General features: G+C 45.9%; 1 protein-coding gene across 1 annotated transcript in view; it reads right to left on the minus strand.

The window, feature by feature from the left end:
* LOC138639050 (uncharacterized) overlaps positions 1–21,012 on the minus strand; it is a 99,958-nt gene that overhangs the window by 41,529 nt on the left and 37,417 nt on the right. Inside the window, exons 8-12 of the mRNA XM_069728729.1 lie at positions 19,822–20,262; positions 19,665–19,707; positions 18,375–18,417; positions 18,249–18,287; positions 2,220–2,279 (exon numbers count right to left, since the gene is read on the minus strand). Coding sequence (XP_069584830.1) covers positions 2,220–2,279; positions 18,249–18,287; positions 18,375–18,417; positions 19,665–19,707; positions 19,822–20,262 — 626 coding nt within the window. The remainder of the gene's footprint in view (positions 1–2,219; positions 2,280–18,248; positions 18,288–18,374; positions 18,418–19,664; positions 19,708–19,821; positions 20,263–21,012) is intronic.

The raw sequence follows: 21,012 nt of genomic DNA on the forward strand, positions 1-21,012 counted from the left end.
TAGCTCTTGGAAGAGAGATGTTAATTACGGCCTGATAGTATCTCTGTGACAGCTGATACAGAAAGGATCTCAAGAGAAAATAATATATTTATTGGGGGCGCGGCTGTGGTCCAATCAAAAACCAAGCAATTATGATATTGACCTGAGGGGCTGGTCTAGAAACATGACCTCCAGACCAAAGCTATAAATTAGACCTGTATACAGAGAGTCATGTTCACATGTGAGGGCAGCCGATGCTGAAGTGTTCCACCAACTCCATTCACCTCCCCTCAGGGAGCAGAAAGCAAACTACCAGTTAGATGATTTATGTGAGCTTTCTCATGTTATTTTATACTGTATTGCATAAGTTGTATGTAGTTTTATCATATTTTTATAACTTTCTTACTGTAAGCACTGAACCTTTTTGTATTAAAGTATAAAATGTTAGCAAGTTGAACCTTGAATGTTCTAAAAGAATCCATAGCCTAAGGTGTTTGAGCCTTATGAGTGGTAGACTATTAGTATATTTCCGGGACTCATCACCCGTGTATTCAGTGAGTGGTGGCAGCGGGTATGTGGCCTGGGTCGGTGTGTGATTTATGCTCCCATTACAGCATAGGACAGAAGTTGAATGCTGGACTGAGAGAGGAGATAGATTAACCCTTGCAGGCACAACCCAAATCACGTGCTGAGAGCGGGCACTTGACGAATTAGTGACACCACGGAGAATGGAAAAAAAAAATTATATATTAATACATACATATATACTATATGCTTGAGAAAGGCTAATTTAGAGCCGAAACGTCGCACAGACATGTGGGTCTGATTAAATCCTGCACATTTACTAAGAAAAATGGAGTGCTGCCTTCTTTTTTGAATTTTATGGACTTTGGATAACCAGTGGACAGGTTGCCTGGAGGCTTTGCACCCAGAGATAAGTAGAAGTGTTGTGCTGTTCCTTTATATATCTATAATAACACGCTGGGAGCGTCACTCTGTCCGAAGCCTTTATAGACGGCGCAAGCGCCGGCGCAGTCTGGGCCTCACAGAGTGACGCTCCCAGGAGATCGCGGTATGCGTAAACACTGAACGCACACCGCGATCTCCAACAGAGAAGCAGGGACCGCCAGGAGGGTGAGTATCGGCTATATTCAACTGGCCCCGTTCCACCGCTGCGCGCCGCCATCTTCCCGGTCCTCGGCCTGTGACGTTCAGTTCAGAGGGCGCGATGACGCGCTTAATGCGCGCCGGCGCCGCCCTCTGACTGACCAGTCACAGCCAGAGGACCGGGAAGATGGCGGCGCGCAGCGGTGGAACGGAGGACAGGTGAATATAGTAAGTGCTGGGGGGCCTGAGCTGGCGGCGATAAAGGCACCTGACCCCCACAGCGCACCGGTGTCCCCGCCTGCTCAAGCCCCCCAGCACTCGGCGCCCAGCGACGATAGGCGAGTATGTTTTTTTTTTTTTTTAATATATTGCAGCAGCATACAGGGCATATACAATGGAGCATCTTATGGGGCCATAAACCATAATGGAGCAGTGTACGGGGGCATATACCAAGGAGCATCTTATGGGGGCCATAAACCTTTATGAAACAGCATACGGGGCATACACTATGGAGCATCTTATGGGGGCCATAAACCTTTATGGAGCAGTGTACGGGGCATATACAATGGAGCATCTTATGGGGGCCATCAACCTTTATGGAGCAGTGTACGGGGCATATACTATGGAGCAGCACATGACAGAATAGGGCAGCACATGACAGAATGGGGCCGCAGGATGGGGGCGCAGGATGAGAGCAGCAAATGACAGAATGGAGGCGCAGGATGGGTGCAGCACATGTCAGAATGGAGGCGCAGGATGGGTGCAGCACATGTCAGAATGGAGGCGCAGGATGGGTGCAGCACATGTCAGAATGGAGGCGCAGGATGGAAGCAGCAAATGACAGAATGGGGGCGCAGGATGGGAGCAGCACATGTCAGAATGGGGGCGCAGGATGGGAGCAGCACATGACAGGATGGGGACGCAGGATGGAGCAGCACATACCAGGATGGAGACCATATACCAATATAAATGCTCGCCAGCCGGGCGTAGAACGGGTTCAATAGCTAATTATATATATATATATATATATATATATATATATATATATATATATATATATATATATATAATAAGTTTTTTCACTTTGAACTTTATTTTTAGTATAAAAGTGCTCATATAAGATGAGTCCTTACCAGGTAATCAAACAGCTCCTCATTACACCAGAAATCGTCAGGTTCACACTCGCTGAAGTCCTGTAGGTAAATGGAAGAAATATTAGAAATTTCACCCTGTGGCTTCATGTAAACCAGCTTTTTAAAAAGGATAAGAACAGAGACATGGTCTGTGGTCACCCCCTGCAGAACCACCCCTTTATAGGGGTTGTCTTGCTAATTGCCAATCACTTCTACCTGTTGTCTGTTACATTTGCACAACAGCATGAGAAATTGATTCACAATTAGTGTTGCTTCATAACTGGAGTGCATATGTATTCTCCTGCTGTTATGCAAATGGTACAGACAACAGGTAGAAATGACAGGCAGTGAGCCAGATAGAGGTACTGCACAGTAGCATGAGGCGGTGCATGAGCCCTCCCCCCTGGCAGAATATACAGTTCCTTCTCAAAAAATTAGCATATAGTGTTAAAGTTCATTATTTACCATAATGTAATGATTACAATTAAACTTTCATATATTATAGATTCATTATCCACCAACTGAAATTTGTCAGGTCTTTTATTGTTTTAATACTGATGATTTTGGCATACAACTCCTGATAACCCAAAAAACCTGTCTCAATAAATTAGCATATTTCACCCATCCAATCAAATAAAAGTGTTTTTTAATAACAAACAAAAAAACCATCAAATAATAATGTTCAGTTATGCACTCAATACTTGGTCGGGAATCCTTTGGCAGAAATGACTGCTTCAATGCGGCGTGGCATGGAGGCAATCAGCCTGTGACACTGCTGAGATGTTATGGAGGCCCAGGATGCTTCAATAGCGGCCTTAAGCTCATCCAGAGTGTTGGGTCTTGCGTCTCTCAACTTTCTCTTCACAATATCCCACAGATTCTCTATGGGGTTCAGGTCAGGAGAGTTGGCAGGCCAATTGAGCACAGTAATACCATGGTCAGTAAACCATTTACCAGTGGTTTTGGCACTGTGAGCAGGTGCCAGGTCGTGCTGAAAAATGAAATCTTCATCTCCATAAAGCATTTCAGCCGATGGAAGCATGAAGTGCTCCAAAATCTCCTGATAGCTAGCTGCATTGACCCTGCCCTTGATGAAACACAGTGGACCAACACCATCACTGACTGTGGGTACTTGACACTGGACTTCAGGCATTTTGGCATTTCCTTCTCCCCAGTCTTCCTCCAGACTCTGGCACCTTGATTTCCGAATGACATGCAAAATTTGCTTTCATCAGAAAAAAGTACTTGGGACCACTTAGCAACAGTCCAGTGCTGCTTCTCTGTAGCCCAGGTCAGGCGCCTCTGCCGCTGTTTATGGTTCAAAAGTGGCTTTACCTGGGAAATGCGGCACCTGTAGCCCATTTCCTGCACACGCCTGTGCACGGTGGCTATGGATGTTTCCACACCAGACTCAGTCCACTGCTTCCTCAGGTTCCCCAAGGTCTGGAATCGGTCCTTCTCCACAATCTTCCTCAGGGTCCGGTCTCCTCTTCTCGTTGTACAGCGTTTTCTGCCACATTGTTTCCTTCCAACAGACTTACCATTGAGGTGCCTTGATACAGCACTCTGGGAACAGCCTATTTGTTGAGAAATTTCTTTCTGGGTCTTACCCTCTTGCTTGAGGGTGTCAATGATGGCCTTCTTGACATCTGTCAGGTCACTAGTCTTACCCATGATGGGGGTTTTGAGTAATGAACCAGGTAGGGAGTTTATAAAAGCCTCAGGTATCTTTTGCATGTGTTTAGAGTTAATTAGTTGATTCAGAAGATTAGGGTAATAGGTCGTTTAGAGAACCTTTTCTTGATATGCTAATTTATTGAGACAGGTTTTTTGGGTTATCAGGAGTTGTATGCCAAAATCATCAGTATTAAAACAATAAAAGACCTGACAAATTTCAGTTGGTGGATAATGAATCTATAATATATGAAAGTTTAATTGTAATCATTACATTATGGTAAATAATGAACTTTAACACTATATGCTAATTTTTTGAGAAGGACCTGTATTAGCTCACACATACACATAATAGACAGGTCATGTGACTGACAGCTGCCGTATTTCCTATATGGTACAGTTGTTGCTCTTGTAGTTTGTCTGCTTATTAATCAGATTTTTATTTTTGAAGGATAATACCAGACTTGTGTGTGTTTTAGGGCGAGTTTCATGTGTCAAGTTGTGTGTGTTGAGTTGCGTGTGGCGACATGCGTGTAGCAACTTTTTTGTGTCGAGTTGCATGTGACAGGTTAGTGTAGCAAGTTGTGTGCAGCAAGTTTTGCACATGGCGAGTTTTATGTGTGGTACATTTTGAGTATGTGCAAGTTTTGTGTGAGGCAACTTTTGCATGTGTTGCAACTTTTGTGCATGTGGCAATTTTTCCGCGTGTGCAAGTTTTGCATGTGTAGAGTTTTCCATGAGGTGAGTTTTGCACGTGTGGCAAGTTTTTTTGCGTGAGCCTAGTTTTGCATATGGCGAGTTTTGCATGTGGCGAATTTTGAGCGGCGACTTTTGTGTTTCGACTTTTATGTGGCGAGGTTGGTGTGTGTGTGGTGAAATGTGTGCGGAGGGTGGTATATCAGTTAGGACTGCTCTGATATGGGTATACCTTGACGTTTGGTGGAGCAGCTTAGTATACATTTTTTGCAAAAAACGTATCAACCAAATACCCTGTTTTTTTTACATCTTTTTACTAGCACTTGCGGATTACTGTGATTTTTTGAAACGGAGTGTTTTTGGTTCTACTATACTCTTTTGTGTCTTCAAGTTTCTTGGTGGTGTGTGAGCATGTTCCTACAGACTTGTTCACTGTGCGAGTAGCCCATGTGTTCCTGTTTCCAACCTTAATAACTATGTAACTATGTACATACATACATATTGTAGAATACCCGATGCGTTAATATAGGCCACGCAGTAAATAACACTGCCCACGCAGTATATAACACAGCCCACGTAGTATGTAACACTGGCCACGTAATATATAGCACAGCCCACATAGTATATAGCACGCAGTATAGAACACAGCCACGTAGTATATAACACTGCCCACGTAGTATATAACACTGCCCACGTAGTATATAGCAGCCATGTAGTATACAGGTCCTTCTCAAAAAATTAGCATATAGTGTTAAAGTTCATTATTTACCATAATGTAATGATTACAATTAAACTTTCATATATTATAGATTCATTATCCACCAACTGAAATTTGTCAGGTCTTTTATTGTTTTAATACTGATGATTTTGGCATACAACTCCTGATAACCCAAAAAACCTGTCTCAATAAATTAGCATATCAAGAAAAGGTTCTCTAAACGACCTATTACCCTAATCTTCTGAATCAACTAATTAACTCTAAACACATGCAAAAGATACCTGAGGCTTTTATAAACTCCCTGCCTGGTTCATTACTCAAAACCCCCATCATGGGTAAGACTAGCGACCTGACAGATGTCAAGAAGGCCATCATTGACACCCTCAAGCAAGAGGGTAAGACCCAGAAAGAAATTTCTCAACAAATAGGCTGTTCCCAGAGTGCTGTATCAAGGCACCTCAATGGTAAGTCTGTTGGAAGGAAACAATGTGGCAGAAAACGCTGTACAACGAGAAGAGGAGACCGGACCCTGAGGAAGATTGTGGAGAAGGACCGATTCCAGACCTTGGGGAACCTGAGGAAGCAGTGGACTGAGTCTGGTGTGGAAACATCCAGAGCCACCGTGCACAGGCGTGTGCAGGAAATGGGCTACAGGTGCCGCATTCCCCAGGTAAAGCCACTTTTGAACCATAAACAGCGGCAGAGGCGCCCTGACCTGGGCTACAGAGAAGCAGCACTGGACTGTTGCTAAGTGGTCCCAAGTACTTTTTTCTGATGAAAGCAAATTTTGCATGTCATTCGGAAATCAAGGTGCCAGAGTCTGGAGGAAGACTGGGGAGAAGGAAATGCCAAAATGCCTGAAGTCCAGTGTCAAGTACCCACAGTCAGTGATGGTGTGGGGTGCCATGTCAGCTGCTGGTGTTGGTCCACTGTGTTTCATCAAGGGCAGGGTCAATGCAGCTAGCTATCAGGAGATTTTGGAGCACTTCATGCTTCCATCGGCTGAAATGCTTTATGGAGATGAAGATTTCATTTTTCAGCACGACCTGGCACCTGCTCACAGTGCCAAAACCACTGGTAAATGGTTTACTGACCATGGTATTACTGTGCTCAATTGGCCTGCCAACTCTCCTGACCTGAACCCCATAGAGAATCTGTGGGATATTGTGAAGAGAAAGTTGAGAGACGCAAGACCCAACACTCTGGATGAGCTTAAGGCCGCTATTGAAGCATCCTGGGCCTCCATAACATCTCAGCAGTGTCACATGCTGATTGCCTCCATGCCACGCCGCATTGAAGCAGTCATTTCTGCCAAAGGATTCCCGACCAAGTATTGAGTGCATAACTGAACATTATTATTTGATGGTTTTTTTGTTTGGTATTAAAAAACACTTTTATTTGATTGGATGGGTGAAATATGCTAATTTATTGAGACAGGTTTTTTGGGTTATCAGGAGTTGTATGCCAAAATCATCAGTATTAAAACAATAAAAGACCTGACAAATTTCAGTTGGTGGATAATGAATCTATAATATATGAAAGTTTAATTGTAATCATTACATTATGGTAAATAATGAACTTTAACACTATATGCTAATTTTTTGAGAAGGACCTGTACACCATGTTCCAAATTATTATGCAGATGACACTTTTCTCGGATTTTCCTAAATGGTCGGTGCAAAAGGCAGTCTATTAAAAGTCATCACCCGTTAGAGTATACATGGAATTTTATTGAAGAAACCTCCCAATGATAACAGTATAATCTCCAAAATGAATAAAAACTCAAAATGCACTGTTCCAAAATATTAGTCACAGTAGAATTTCTAAACATTTGATATGTTTTAAAGAACTGAAAATGCTCATTAGGAGGTCACATTCAAAAAAGCTATTTATCTCCAAAACATCCTAAGAGGCCAAGTTACATGTTAACATAGGACCCCTTCTTTGATATCACCTTCACGATTCTTGCATTTATTGAACGTGTGAGTTTTTGGAGAGTTTCTGCTTGTATTTCTTTGCATGAAGTCAGAATAGCCTCCCGGAGCTGCTGTTTTGATGTGAACGGCCTCCCACCCTCATAGATCTTTTGCCTGATGATACTCCAAAGGTTCTCTATAGGGTTGAGGTCAGGGGAAGATGGTGGCCACACCATGAGTTTATCTCCTTTTATGCCCATAGCAGCCAATGACTCAGAGGTATTATTTGCAGCATGAGATGGGGCATTGTCATGTATGAAGATTATTTTGCTCCTGAAGGCACGTTTCTGCTTTTAGACCATGGAAGAAAGTTGTCAGTCAGATATTCTTTGCAGAGGTCATTTTCACACCTTCAGGGACCTTAAAGGGCCCCACCAGCTGTTTCCCCATGATTCCGGCCCAAAACATGATTTCTCCACCTCCTTGCTGACGTCGCAGCCTTGTTGCGACATGGTGGCCATCCACCAACCATCCATCTGGACCATCCTAGGGTTGCTCGACACTCATCAGTAAACAAGACTGTTTGAAAATTAGTCTTCATGTATGTCTGGGCCCACTGCAACCGTTTCTGCTCATGAACACTGTTTAGGGGTGGCCGAATAGTAGGTTTTTGCACCACAGCAAGCCTTTGTAGAATCCTACACCTTGAGGATCGAGAGACTCCAGAGGCACCAGCAGCTTCAAATAACTGTTTGCTGCTTTGTAATGGTATTTTGGCAGCTGCTTTCTTAATCAATGAATTTGTCTGCAGAAACCTTCCTCATTATGCCTTTATCTGCATGAACTCTGTATGTGCTCTGTTTCAGTCACAAATCTCTTCACAGTATGATGATCACAAAATTTTGTGAAGTATCTAATTTTTTCATACCTTGTCCAAGGCATTGCACTATTTAACGCTTTTCAGCAGCAGAGAGATCCTTTTTATTTCTCATATTGCTTGAAACCTTTGGCCTGCTTAATAATGTGGAACATAATTTTTAAGTAGTTTTCCTTTAATTAGAATCACCTAGAAAACTAATTATCACGTGTTTAAGATTTATTTCAGTTATCTATTGAGCCCTGAGACAATACCATCCATGAGTTTATTTGAAAAACAAAACAATTAACTCTTTATGACACTTAAATCCAATTTGCATAATAATTTGGAACACAGTGTATAACGCAGCCCACGCAGTATATAACACTGGCCACGTAATATATAGCACAGCCCACGCAGTATAGAACACAGCCCACATAGTATCCAACACTGGCCATGTAGTATATAGCAGCCACGCGGTATCTAACACAGCCCACACAGTATTTAGCAGTGTGGGCACCATATCCCTGTTAAAAAAAAAAAAAAAATTAAAATAAAAAATAGTTATATACTCACCCAGCGGGTTCCAGTGAACTTCTGGCGATGCGCGCGGTTGCCGCCATCTTGTGTTCCCAGGATGCATTGCGAAATTACCCAGATCACTTAGCAGTCTTCTGGGTAATTTCACAATGCATCTCTGGGACCGGAAGCTGGCGGCAGGCGCGAGCACATCGTCGGACTACCGAAGGCGAGAATAGCAGGTTTTTTTTTTTTTTTTATTATTTTTAACATTGGTCACACAGGGTTAATAGCGGTTGTAACGGAGTGCATTACCCGCGGCATAACGCGGTCAGTTACCGCTGGCATTAACCCTGTGTGAGCGGTGACCGGAGGGGAGTATGGAGCGGACGCCGGGCACTGACTGCGGGGAGTATAGCGCGGGCACCGGGCACTGACTGCAGGGGAGTAGGGAGGGACTAATCGGACTGTGGCCGTTGCTGATCGTGGTCGCGGCAGCCATGACAGGCAGTTGGCGAGACCAATGAATATCCTGGACAGACAGAAAGACGGAAGTGACCCTTAGACAATTATATAGTATGTATATATATATATAGATATCTCATCGTCTAAGGGGCACTTCCGTCTGTGTCTGTCTGTAACGGAAATCCAGATCGCTGATTGGTCGCGGCCAATCAGCGAAGGGCACAGTCCGGCCGCGAAATGGCCGCTCCCTCCTCCCCTAAAGTCAGTGCCCCCTCCATACGCCCCCACCTGCCCCCCCCCCCAGTCAGCGTCCCGCCGCTCACATAGCGTTTTGGCAGTCTGTTAAACCAACTGCGTTACACCGCGGCATAACGTGGTCTAACGCAGTCTGTTAATGCTGCTATTAACACTGTGTGACGAACTTTTTACTATTGATGCTGCCTATGCAGCCGGCCGGGCGCGACCAATCAGCGATATTGGCACGGGATTTAAACAGAGCTTCAGTGATTGGCAGCTCACGGCCGGCCGCGACCAATCAACGATATTGGCGTGGTATTTAAACACTGCTTCGGTCATTGGTCGTGCCCGGCTGGCCGCGACCAATCAGCGACAGGCGCATTCCAGCCGTGAACTGGCGCCAGATTTGAACCACTCTTCGCTGATCGGCCAGCCGGGCACGACCAATCAGCGATATTGGTGCGGAATTTAACCCCCACTCACAGCGCGACGTACATACATACAGACCAAATGTTTGGACACACCTACTCACTGAAGGTATCAAAACTATGAATTAACACATGTGGAATTATATACTTAACAAAAAAGTGTGAAACTGAAATTATGTCTTATATTGTAGGTTCTTCAAAGTAGCCACCTTTTGCTTTGATAACTGCTTTGCACACTGTGGTGGAATATGTGTATATATATTATATATATCTATATGTGTGTAGTGGCCTCTGACATCTGTCTAGTGATAATGTAGCATCTGTCCTGAAGGCCAGTGGCACCTAGGTGTTAATATGTACTTCCTTGGGAAGAGTAGGAATTCTGTCTCCATATCTCACCAGGGGGTCTAGCTAGAGCCAAGAACAAAGGGACACTTGACACCTCTGAGGTCTTGGAGGGGAGATGCTAAATGCTGCTTGAGGGAAGGTATCCCTGGGAACCATTTCACACATGTCTCCAGAGGAAAATAATATATATTCATTAGTAGTGCGGCCATGGCCCAATCAGACAGGCAGCAGTTATGATATTGGCCTGAGGGGCCGGTCTAGAAACCTGACCTCAGACCAAAGTTATAAATTTAGGCTGCAGACAGAGAATGGTGTTCACATGATGAGGGCAGCCTGAAAAGCTGATGTGTTCCACAACTACATTCACCCCCCCCCCCTCAGGGAGCAGAAAGCAGACTACAAGTTAGATGATTTCTGTAAGTTTCCTCCTCTTTAGTTTATACTGTTTTGCATAAGTTGTATGTCTTTTTATTATCATATTTTTATACCTTTTTCTTGTAAGCACTGAACCTTTTTCTATTAAAGTATAAACTTTAATAAGTTGAACCTTGAATGTTCTAAAGTATCCATAGCCTAGAGGTGTGTGAGCCTTATGAGTGATAGACATATTTTGATTAGTTATTTCTGGGACTCATCGCCCGTGTATTCGATGAGTGGAGGCAGCGTGTATGAGCGGGTGTGTGGCCTGGGTCGGTGTGTGATTTATGCTCCCACTACAGCATAGGACAGAGGTTGAATGCTGGACGGAGAGTGGGGAGATAGATTAATCCTTGCAGGCACAACCCAAAGTCACATGTGAGAGCAGACACGTGACGAATAAGTGACACCACGGAGCAGCGATCCGTGACAATTGGTGGCAGAGCACTGGGATAGAATTATTTCTATTAGAGCATTAGTGCATGGTTTAAGCAATGATTCCCTGTACTAAAGTATTGGTATCCTTGTGAGGAGTGCACCAGTTCTTCAAGGTTCAACTCAGTGCTTACATAGACATACTTGCAAACAGTTTACCCTCCCCGTTTTTCTTTTATTTGGCAAAGGCTGTTCATCGATATGGCAGCCCAGTACAAGAAGCAGAGCAAAGAAGCTCTGACCGACCTCTGTGAGCAGAGAGGAATAGAGACAGCCGACAGATCCAAGGAACTGCTGATACGCGCCTTGGTCGAGCAGGACATAGAGCAAAGTGCTGGAACATCTGGGCAAGGAGAGAGCCCACCTCAGAGAGACCCAGCAATGCCAGCTCTTGCACCGGAGATGCCTGATGGAAATGTCAGCAATGCCAGTGCTGAGGAGCCTATGGACTGTACTTTGCAAATGGACTTACAACGGCTGGGAACAAGTGATCCCAATCTGCGCATGCAGCTAATTCTACAGTACTGACAGGCTGCAGACCGACAGGCTGAGAGAGAGGCTGCAGAACGCCGGGAGGAGAGAGCTTTCCAGCTTCAGATGGCTCAACTAGAGCGGGGTATCAGTCCTCAGATAACCCCCTCCCAGGACATAAATCCAAGGAGGCCACGTCTTGAAAACTTCCCTGTGATGGAGAAGGATACGGACTTAGATACTTTCCTGCGGGGGTTTGAAAAAACCTGCAGGCAGTACCATCTACCCCGTGAGCAGTGGGCACAGTATCTAACCCCAGGGTTGAGAGGCAAAGCCCTGGAAGTTTTTGCTGACCTCCCACCAGAGCTAGATGCGAATTATGAGGCCATAAAGGAGGCCCTGATCAGGAAATACAACCTGACACCAGAAGTGTATCGTAGAAAGTTCCGGAACCTACAACGTGGATCAACTGACAGCTATGCGGATGTTGTGGGCACCTTGAGGACCACGTTCCACCAATGGATTAGGGGACTTTCTGTCAACAGTTTTGAGGACTTAACAGATCTTATGGTGAAGGATCAATTTCTTCACATGTGCCCCACGGATGTACGACAATTTGTGTGTGATCGGGAGCCACAAACTGCGGATCAGGCTGCAAGGATTGCGGACTGCTACATGGCTAACAGGATGCCTGAGGTGTGGAAGCCATCGGGATTCAGCTGGAGGGGAGGTAAGCCAAACGGGGACCCTTCTCCCTCTGCCGGCCGATCACCAGTGCTGTCTAAGCCCACCTCCTATGGGGCCACGGGAAATAGACATTCTCTAGGTGATGCACGCCGGTGCTTCTCCTGCAACAAAGTGAGACATGTTAGCGCTGTCTGCCCTGATAGGGAGAAACGCCCAACTACCACCACAAAGCCGACTGTGCCCCCACCGTCTGTCCTCTTTGTAGCCGGCTCTGATGTGAGGGCAAATGAGAACTGTCAATCTGTCACTGTTGGCAATAAAGTCACCATTGGTCTCAGAGACACTGGGGCAGAGGTGACCCTGGTGCATCCAGCCATGATAACCCCTGCCGATATCATACCAGGAAAAACGATGTCTATAACCGGGATTGGAGGGGTCAGCCCTGCCGTGCCCATGGCCCGTGTGTACCTGGACTGGGGAGCAGGGAAAGGACTGAGAGAAGTGGGAGTATCAGAGGCTATTCCCACCAATGTGTTGCTAGGCACGGACCTGGGGAGGATGGTGTCCCACTATGTTCCTCCCTTGCAAGTGAATGATGCAGAGAAGGTGGAAGAAAGTGACCCACCTGAGATCCTGTGCGAGGAGGGAAAATGTCCCAATGCACAGGACTGAAAATATGTGGCAGCTGTGACCCGGAGTCAGGCTGCCGCTCAGACTCAGGCCCAGAGATTAGAGGATGAGTCTCAGACAGAACTGCCAGAACAGGAGGCCCATACTGTGGTCCCGGAGCCTCCATACATGGCAGACCCACCACGGTCCCTGATAACAGACACTGGAAACTCAGCTTCAGACCAGGGCCTGGCAGTCACACTAGGCCGGGGCCTGCAGGCTGACCATCAGAGCTTCCAGGAGGCCCTGCAGACAGATGCCAGTCTGGAGGAGCTCAGATGTCTTGCAGACCAACCCCCTGCTGCTTCTGGCAAAGAGAGAGTATACTGGGACAAAGGCAGACTGTATACAGAGACTATCCCCACGGATACTACAGAATCTTGGGACTATGAACGGCGGCTGATCGTCCCTTATCCATTTAGGGAACAATTATTGAGGATTGCCCATGAAATTCCTTTGGCCGGACACCTTGGAATCCAAAAGACTAAAGCTCGCCTGACACATAACTTCTATTGGCCCAAGATGGGGACAGATATTGCCAATTACTGCCGATCGTGCGTAGTTTGTCAGCGAGTTGGAAAGTCCGGGAATATACAGAAAGCTCCATTGATACCACTGCCTGTGATCGATGAACTTTTCCAGCGAGTGGCTGTGGATATCATAGGGCCACTTGCAATCCCTAGCAGCTCTGGCAAAAAGTACATCCTCACAGTGGTGGACTATGCTACACGATACCCGGAAGCTGTGGCACTGTCCTCCATCCGAGCAGACAAAGTGGCGGATGCTTTACTGACTGTGTTCTCTCGTGTGGGTTTCCCCAGGGAAATGTTGACCGATCAGGGAACCCAGTTCATGTCTGATCTGATGGAAAGCCTCTGTGAAAGAATACAAGGTACAGCATCTTGTGGCCAGCGCCTATCATCCCCAAACCAACGGACTCTGCGAGCGCTTCAATGGAACATTAAAGCAAATGCTCAAAATGTTGGTGGAGACTGAAGGAAGAGACTGGGAGCGGTACCTTCCCCATCTGCTGTTTGCCTACAGAGAGGTTCCCCCTGGCGGCTACTGGATTCTCCCCCTTTGAACTGGTCTATGGGAGGAGGGTCAGGGGGCCACTTGATTTGATTAAGGACTGTTGGGAGGACGACCCCAGCACTACTGGAGTCTCAGTGGTCGAATCTGTACTGCGGCTCAGAGAGAGAAAGCAAAAACTGAGCAACCTGGCCCATGAGAATGTGGCCCAGGCCCAAACCAACCAGAAGGTCTGGTACGACCGTAATGCCAGACTAAGGGCCTACGAGGAAGGGCAGAAGGTTTGGGTGTTGGTCCCTATGTTACAGAACAAATTGCAGGCCGCATGGGAGGGACCATATACTGTACATAAGTGGCTGAATGATGTTAATTATGTGGTGACACTAGATGAGCATGCAAAGCATCAGAAAGTGTTTCATGTAAATATGTTGAAGGCTCATCATGGCAGGGAGGCCTGTGTCTTACCTGTCTGTAGCCTGCCTGAAGAGGGGGAGGCTGATCTGTTATTAGATGTGGGGGCCGGGACTCAGTACATGGAGTCCCTGGAGTCAGCAGAGTTTAACCCTGACCTATCCCACAGTCAGAGGTCTGAGCTGATGGGGGCGCTCAGCGAGTTCAACGAAGTCTTCACAGGGGAGCCTGGGAGGACACACTTAGCAGTTCACCATGTGGACACTGGTACTAATCCCCCAGTACGGCAGTCGGCGTACCGTGTGTCAGCAGAGGTGAAGGCACACATGAGAGAACAGGTAGAGGAGATGCTGAAACTCAAGGTAATACAAAAATCCCAGAGTGCCTGGGCCTCGCCTGTGGTTCTTGTCCCAAAAAAGGACCGTACTACCCGGTTCTGTGTAGACTACAGGAAATTAAATGTATTGACTACATGTGAGGTCTGCCCCATGCCGAGGATAGATGAGCTGTTAGAGCAGCTAGCTAAAGCATCGTACCTTACCACCATGGACCTAAGTAGGGGATACTGGCAGATACCCCTGACCAGAGAAGCTCAGGAGAGGTCTGCCTTTATAACGCCATTCGGGCTGTTTGAGTTTCTGGTGATGCCCTTTGGTAGGAAGAATGCCCCTGCCACCTTCCAGAGGTTGGTCAATCACTTATTGGAAGGATGTGATGGTTTTGCCGTTGCTTATCTTGATGATATAGCCATCTTTAGTGATTCTTGGGAGGAACACCTCGTACCATCTTTCACAGGTGTTGCAAAAGTTTAAAACTGCAGGTCTTACTGTTAAGCCAGGGAAGTGTCAGGTAGCCATGCGGGAAGTTCAATACCTGGGACACCGGGTGGGGGGAGGACTGCTAAAACCTGAGCCAGGGAAGGTAGAAGCCATTACAGCCTGAGCCACCCCACAAACCAAGAAGCAGGTACTGTCCTTCCTGGGTACGGCTGGCTACTATAGGAGGTTTGTACCAAACTACCAAACTACAGTGCTCTGGCCAAACCGTTAACTGATCTGACCAGGAAGAGACTTCCTAAAATTGTCTCCTGGAGTCCTCAGTGTGAGGAATCATTTTCTGCCCTAAAGTCGGCATTGGTTAGTTCACCCATCCTGCAGGCTCCAGATTACACTCGCCGGTTTGTAGTGCAGACAGATGCCAGCACCTATGGGCTAGGTGCAGTTCTCAGCCAGGTGAACCAACAAGGAGAGGGACACCCAATTCTGTACCTAAGCAGGAAACTCCTGCCCAGAGAAGTGGCTTATGCCACCATTGAAAAAGAATGTTTGGCAATTGTGTGGGCTCTGCAGAAGCTGAAACCATACCTCTATGGGCGCAACTTCACCGTGATCAGGGATCATAACCCACTGAGTTGGCTCAACAGAGTAGTTGGGGACAATAGGAAATTGCTTAGATGGAGTTTGATACTTCAGCAATATGATTTCACAATTCAGCACAAGAAGGGAGTTGATCATGGCAATGCCGATGGCCTTTCTCGCCAAGATGGCACAGAACCAGATACGTGCTCGGGAGCTGACCTGCAAGTCAACCCCCATGCACGTTCATAAGGAGGGAGGTGTGGTGGAATATGTGTATATATATTATATATATCTATATGTGTGTAGTGACCTCTGACATCTGTCTAGTGATAATGTAGCATCTGTCCTGAAGGCCAGTGGCACCTAGGTGTTAATATGTACTTCCTTGGGAAGAGTAGGAATTCTGTCTCCATATCTCACCAGGGGGTCCAGCTAGAGCCAAGAACAAAGGGACACTTGACACCTCTGAGGTCTTGGAAAGGAGATGCCAAATGCTGCTTGAGGGAAGGTATCCCTGGGAACCATTTCACACATGTCTCCAGAGGAAAATAATATATATTCATTAGTAGCGCGGCCATGGCCCAATCAGACAGGCAGCAGTTATGATATTGGCCTGAGGGGCCGGTCTAGAAACCTGACCTCAGACCAAAGTTATAAATTTAGGCTGCAGACAGAGAATGGTGTTCACATGATGAGGGCAGCCTGAAAAGCTGATGTGTTCCACAACTACATTCACCCCCCCTCCCCCTCAGGGAGCAGAAAGCAGACTACAAGTTAGATGATTTCTGTAAGTTTCCTCCTCTTTAGTTTATACTGTTTTGCATAAGTTGTATGTCTTTTTATTATCATATTGTTATACCTTTTTCTTGTAAGCACTGAACCTTTTTCTATTAAAGTATAAACTTTAATAAGTTGAACCTTGAATGTTCTAAAGTATCCATAGCCTAGAGGTGTGTGAGCCTTATGAGTGATAGACATATTTTGATTAGTTATTTCTGGGACTCATCGCCCGTGTATTCGATGAGTGGAGGCAGCGTGTATGAGCGGGTGTGTGGCCTGGGTCGGTGTGTGATTTATGCTCCCATTACAGCATAGGACAGAGGTTGAATGCTGGACGGAGAGTGGGGAGATAGATTAATCCTTGCAGGCACAACCCAAAGTCACGTGTGAGAGCAGGCACGTGACGAATAAGTGACACCACGGAGCAGCGATCCGTGACACACACTCTTGGCATTCTCTTGATGAGCTTCAAGAGGTAGTCACCGGGAATGGTTTTCACTTCACAGGTGTGCCCTGTCAGGTTTAGTAAGTGGGATTTCTTGCCTTATAAATGGTGTTGGGACCATCAGATGTGTTTTGCAGAAGTCTGGTGGATACACAGCTGATAGTCCTACTGAATAGACTGTTAGAATTTGTATTATGGCAAGAAAAAAGCAGCTAAGTAAAGAAAAACGAGTGACCATCATTACTTTAAGAAATGAAAGTCAGTCTGAAAAATTGGGAAAATTTTGAAAGTGTTCCCAAGTTCAGTGGCAAAAACCATCAAGCACTACAAAGAAACTGGCTCACATGAGGACCGCCCCAGGAAAGGAAGACCAAGAGTCACCTCTGCTTCTGAGGATAAGTTTATGCGAGTCACCAGCCTCAGAAATCGCAGGTTAACAGCAGCTCAGATTAGAGACAAGGTCAATGCCATACAGAGTTCTAGCAGCAGACACATCTCTACAACAATTGTTAAGAGGAGAATTTGTGCAGCAGGCCTTCATGGTAAAATAGCTGCTAGGAAACCACTGCTAAGGACAGGCAACAAGCTGAAGAGACTTGTTTGGGCTAAAGAACACAAGGAATGGACATTAGACCAGTGGAAATCTGTGCTTTCGTCTGATGAGTCCAAATTTGAGATCTTTGGTTCCAACCACCGTGTCTTTGTGTGACGCAGAAAAGGTGAACGGATGGACTCTATATGCCTGGTTCCCACTCTGAAGCATGGAGGAGGAGGTGTGATGGTGTGGGGGTGCTTTGCTGGTGACACTGTTGGGGATTTATTCAAAATTGAAGGCATACTGAACCAGCATGGCTACCACAGCATCTTGCAGCGGCATGCTATTCCATCCGGTTTGCGTTTAGTTGGACCATCATTTATTTTTCAACAGGACAATGACCCCAAACACACCTCCAGGCTGAGTAAGGGCTATTTGACCAAGAAGGAGAGTGATGGGGTGCTTACGCCAGATGACCTGGCCTCCACAGTCACCAGACCTGAACCCAATCGAGATGGTTTGGGGTGAGCTGTACCGCAGAGTGAAGGCAAAAGGGCCAACAAGTGATAAGCATCTCTGGGAACTCCTTCAAGATGGTTGGAAGACCATTCCCAGTGACTACCTCTTGAAGCTCATCAAGAGAATGCCAAGAGTGTGCAAAGCAGTCATCAAAGCAAAAGGTGGCTACTTTGAAGAACCTAGAATATAAGACATAACAAAAATGTGTGAAACAACTGAAATTAAGTATATCATTCCACATGTGTTAATTCATAGTATTGATGCCTTCAGTGTGAAAGTACGATTTTCATAGTCATGAAAATACAGAAAAATCTTTAAATGAGGAGGTGTGTCCAAACTTTTCGTCCGCACTGTACATACATATTCTAGAATACCCGATGCGTTAGAATCGGGTACAGCAGTCAGTCACATACCATGCTGCACACGTCCATGTCGCTGTCCGAATCCTTGTCCTGAAAAAAAAAAAAAAAAAAAAAAGATAATAAGATGAATGCGTCGCCGCTTTGGGGGTTTGCTTAGGATTTCTCGTGGACGCTTACCGTCTTCTTCTTCTTCTTTTTACGTATGGGTGAATGTAAGCTACTGTAACAGAAATAACTCCATGAGTATATTGTACATTATATGTTTAAGCATTATGCCGGCTGCCTCCAGACAGAGCTGTATATTGGGGGAGAGTTGTTAGGACATTAAAGGGTTAATCCATTGCACATGTGTACCAGAGAGGCCCACATTCACCTCGAGTACAATGAACCCACTGTCTTGTAAGTGACAACCTTTTTTATTCACTTGCTTTTTAATTTTCCAAATTTCCATAGAAGGGAATGGAAAGAGCAACACGAGTGACCATTTCTACATTAAAGGGAACCTGTCACCTGAATTTGGCGGGACAGGTTTGCGGTCATATGGGCGGGGTTTTCGGGTGTTTGATTCACCCTTTCCTTACCCGCTGGCTGCATCCTGGCCGCAATATTGGGTTGAAGTTCATGCTGTGTCCTCCGTAGTACAATCTTGCCTTGCGCAGGCATGTTCTACGGAGGACACTGCATGAACTTCAACCCAATATTGCGGCCAGCATGCAGCCAGCGGGAAAGGAAAGGGTGAATCAAACACCCGAAAACCCCGCCCATATGACCACAAACCTGTCCCGCCAAATTCAGGTGACAGGTTCCCTTTAAACCTAGGGCCCCATTCTCCACAGGGTTATGGGCGTCAGATGTGGGACACATGCCCATTTCAAAAGAGGGCATTGCCTGACCGGAGAGATGCTGCTGCGCATGCGCTGTTGAAGTGAACGGAGAGAGCTACGCATGTGATGGGCAGTTTTGCCATGACGGGATGGTCTCGCGATCCTTGCCGCACAGCCTGTAAGTGAGCAATTAGTGTGGCGCATGCACATCTTTCACAGTTTGATTTTATGGTAGATCTGAAATGGCTCTTTTACTTTCAGAAAGGCGACTTGGAGAGAACCGAACATAAGGAGACACTTCACTATTCACAGCAGCAGTAAAACAGGGCCCACTATTGACCTCTGCTGTACATGCTTATCTCTCAGAGTTGTGTTTGCAGTGCAATGTTTCCATTTTCAGCAGCTGGAAGCAAGATCCTACTGGGACCTGTGCCTATAGGACATTTATGGTATATTCGGCTGATGTGCTAAGCTGAGAGATAGGACAAGGCAGGATCGAGCAGCCCGAACTGCACTGCATTACATGCAGGCTCCACCAATCTAGAACAAATACTGCACTGAGCCAAATAGTTGAAGCCATGTGAAAACCTACAACATTGGTAACAGAAGCATCCTGCATTGATGTCATATCCTTATCACTAACCTGATTCCTCCTTGTAGATGTCCTATGTTGGCTGCTTTCAGTTCTGCAACGATACATGGGATCAGTAGAGTAGTGGACACCAGGTAGGTACAGAACAGCAGAGACCAGTGGCCGAATACAGCGACATTTCAGAGGGCCAGAAGGCAGATGAACTTACCTCGAAATGAGATGCCCCCCGCGGGCAACACGGACCGAACGTCAATATCACCAGAGCTCTCTAAGAATTTGGATCTTTGACTACTATGTGTTTTGCTGCGGCGATCTGGAGAACGAGAACGAGACCGGGACCGTCTCCTACGATCTGACTTGTAGTCAGTAGTTGAGGAATCTTTCAGTAAGTTGAGCCGAGATGCCTGGCTTATGTTCCTGGCATCAAAATCTTCATCGTGAATCAGAGAATTCGACAGGTCACGTCGGGAAGAGGAATCGCGGTCACGACGCCTGGATCGGTCATCACGATCATCATCTCGCTCTCGAGATCTTAGCAGCTCTCTATACTTCTCTGCTCGCTCCCAGCTCCTTCTTGATTTATTACTGTCCTTTTTGACAGCTTTTTTCTCTTTTTTCTTTTCCGTCTTTTTATCAGAGGGAACATGGTCTGTGAGATTTAAGAGGTTGTACAACATTAAAAACAAACAAACCAAAATAAAACTAACTGCTTCCATAAACTGCACCACACACGTTTTGTGGTTGTTATTGCAATTGTGCACCATTCGCTACCCTAGAGCCAAGCTGTAATACCTCACACTGACAGGTGTGGCACTGTTTCTGTAACATCCTACAAAATTGATAGCGTTTCATTCGTCAGCACTAGTGATGAGCGAGTGTACTCGTTGCTCAGGGGTCCTCCGAGTATTTGTGACTGCTCGGAGATTTAGTTTTTGTTGACACAGCTGCATGATTTAAAGCTGCTAGCCAGCCTGAGTACATGTGGAGGCTGTCTGGTTGCTAGGGAATCCCCACATGTATTCAAGCTGGCTAGCAGCCATAAATCAAGCAGCTGGGGCAAGGAAAACTAAATTTCTGAGCAGTCACAAATACTCGGAGGACACCCGAGCAACGAGTATAGTCGCTCATCACTAGTCAGCAGTAAGGACAAGAACAGGAGGTCGATTGATCCTTTTAAAGAGAAGGTGCCATAAAAAAAAAATTTTTTTACAGCCATTGAAAAAATGTAAAGAATTAATGTTTAAATTTTCTTTAAAAAAATATCAGTTGTTTATAATTTAGTAAAATATGAAAACATTTTAAAAGGTTTGGTATTTCCACTTTTAAACACTAGGGGGAGCAGCTACTGAAATTTGACAAAAACCTAGTGTACAATTAGCTCACATTACTGCACTGCAGT

The sequence above is a fragment of the Ranitomeya imitator genome, chromosome 1 (assembly GCF_032444005.1).
Source record: "Ranitomeya imitator isolate aRanImi1 chromosome 1, aRanImi1.pri, whole genome shotgun sequence".
In the NCBI taxonomy this organism is placed as follows: domain Eukaryota; kingdom Metazoa; phylum Chordata; class Amphibia; order Anura; family Dendrobatidae; genus Ranitomeya; species Ranitomeya imitator.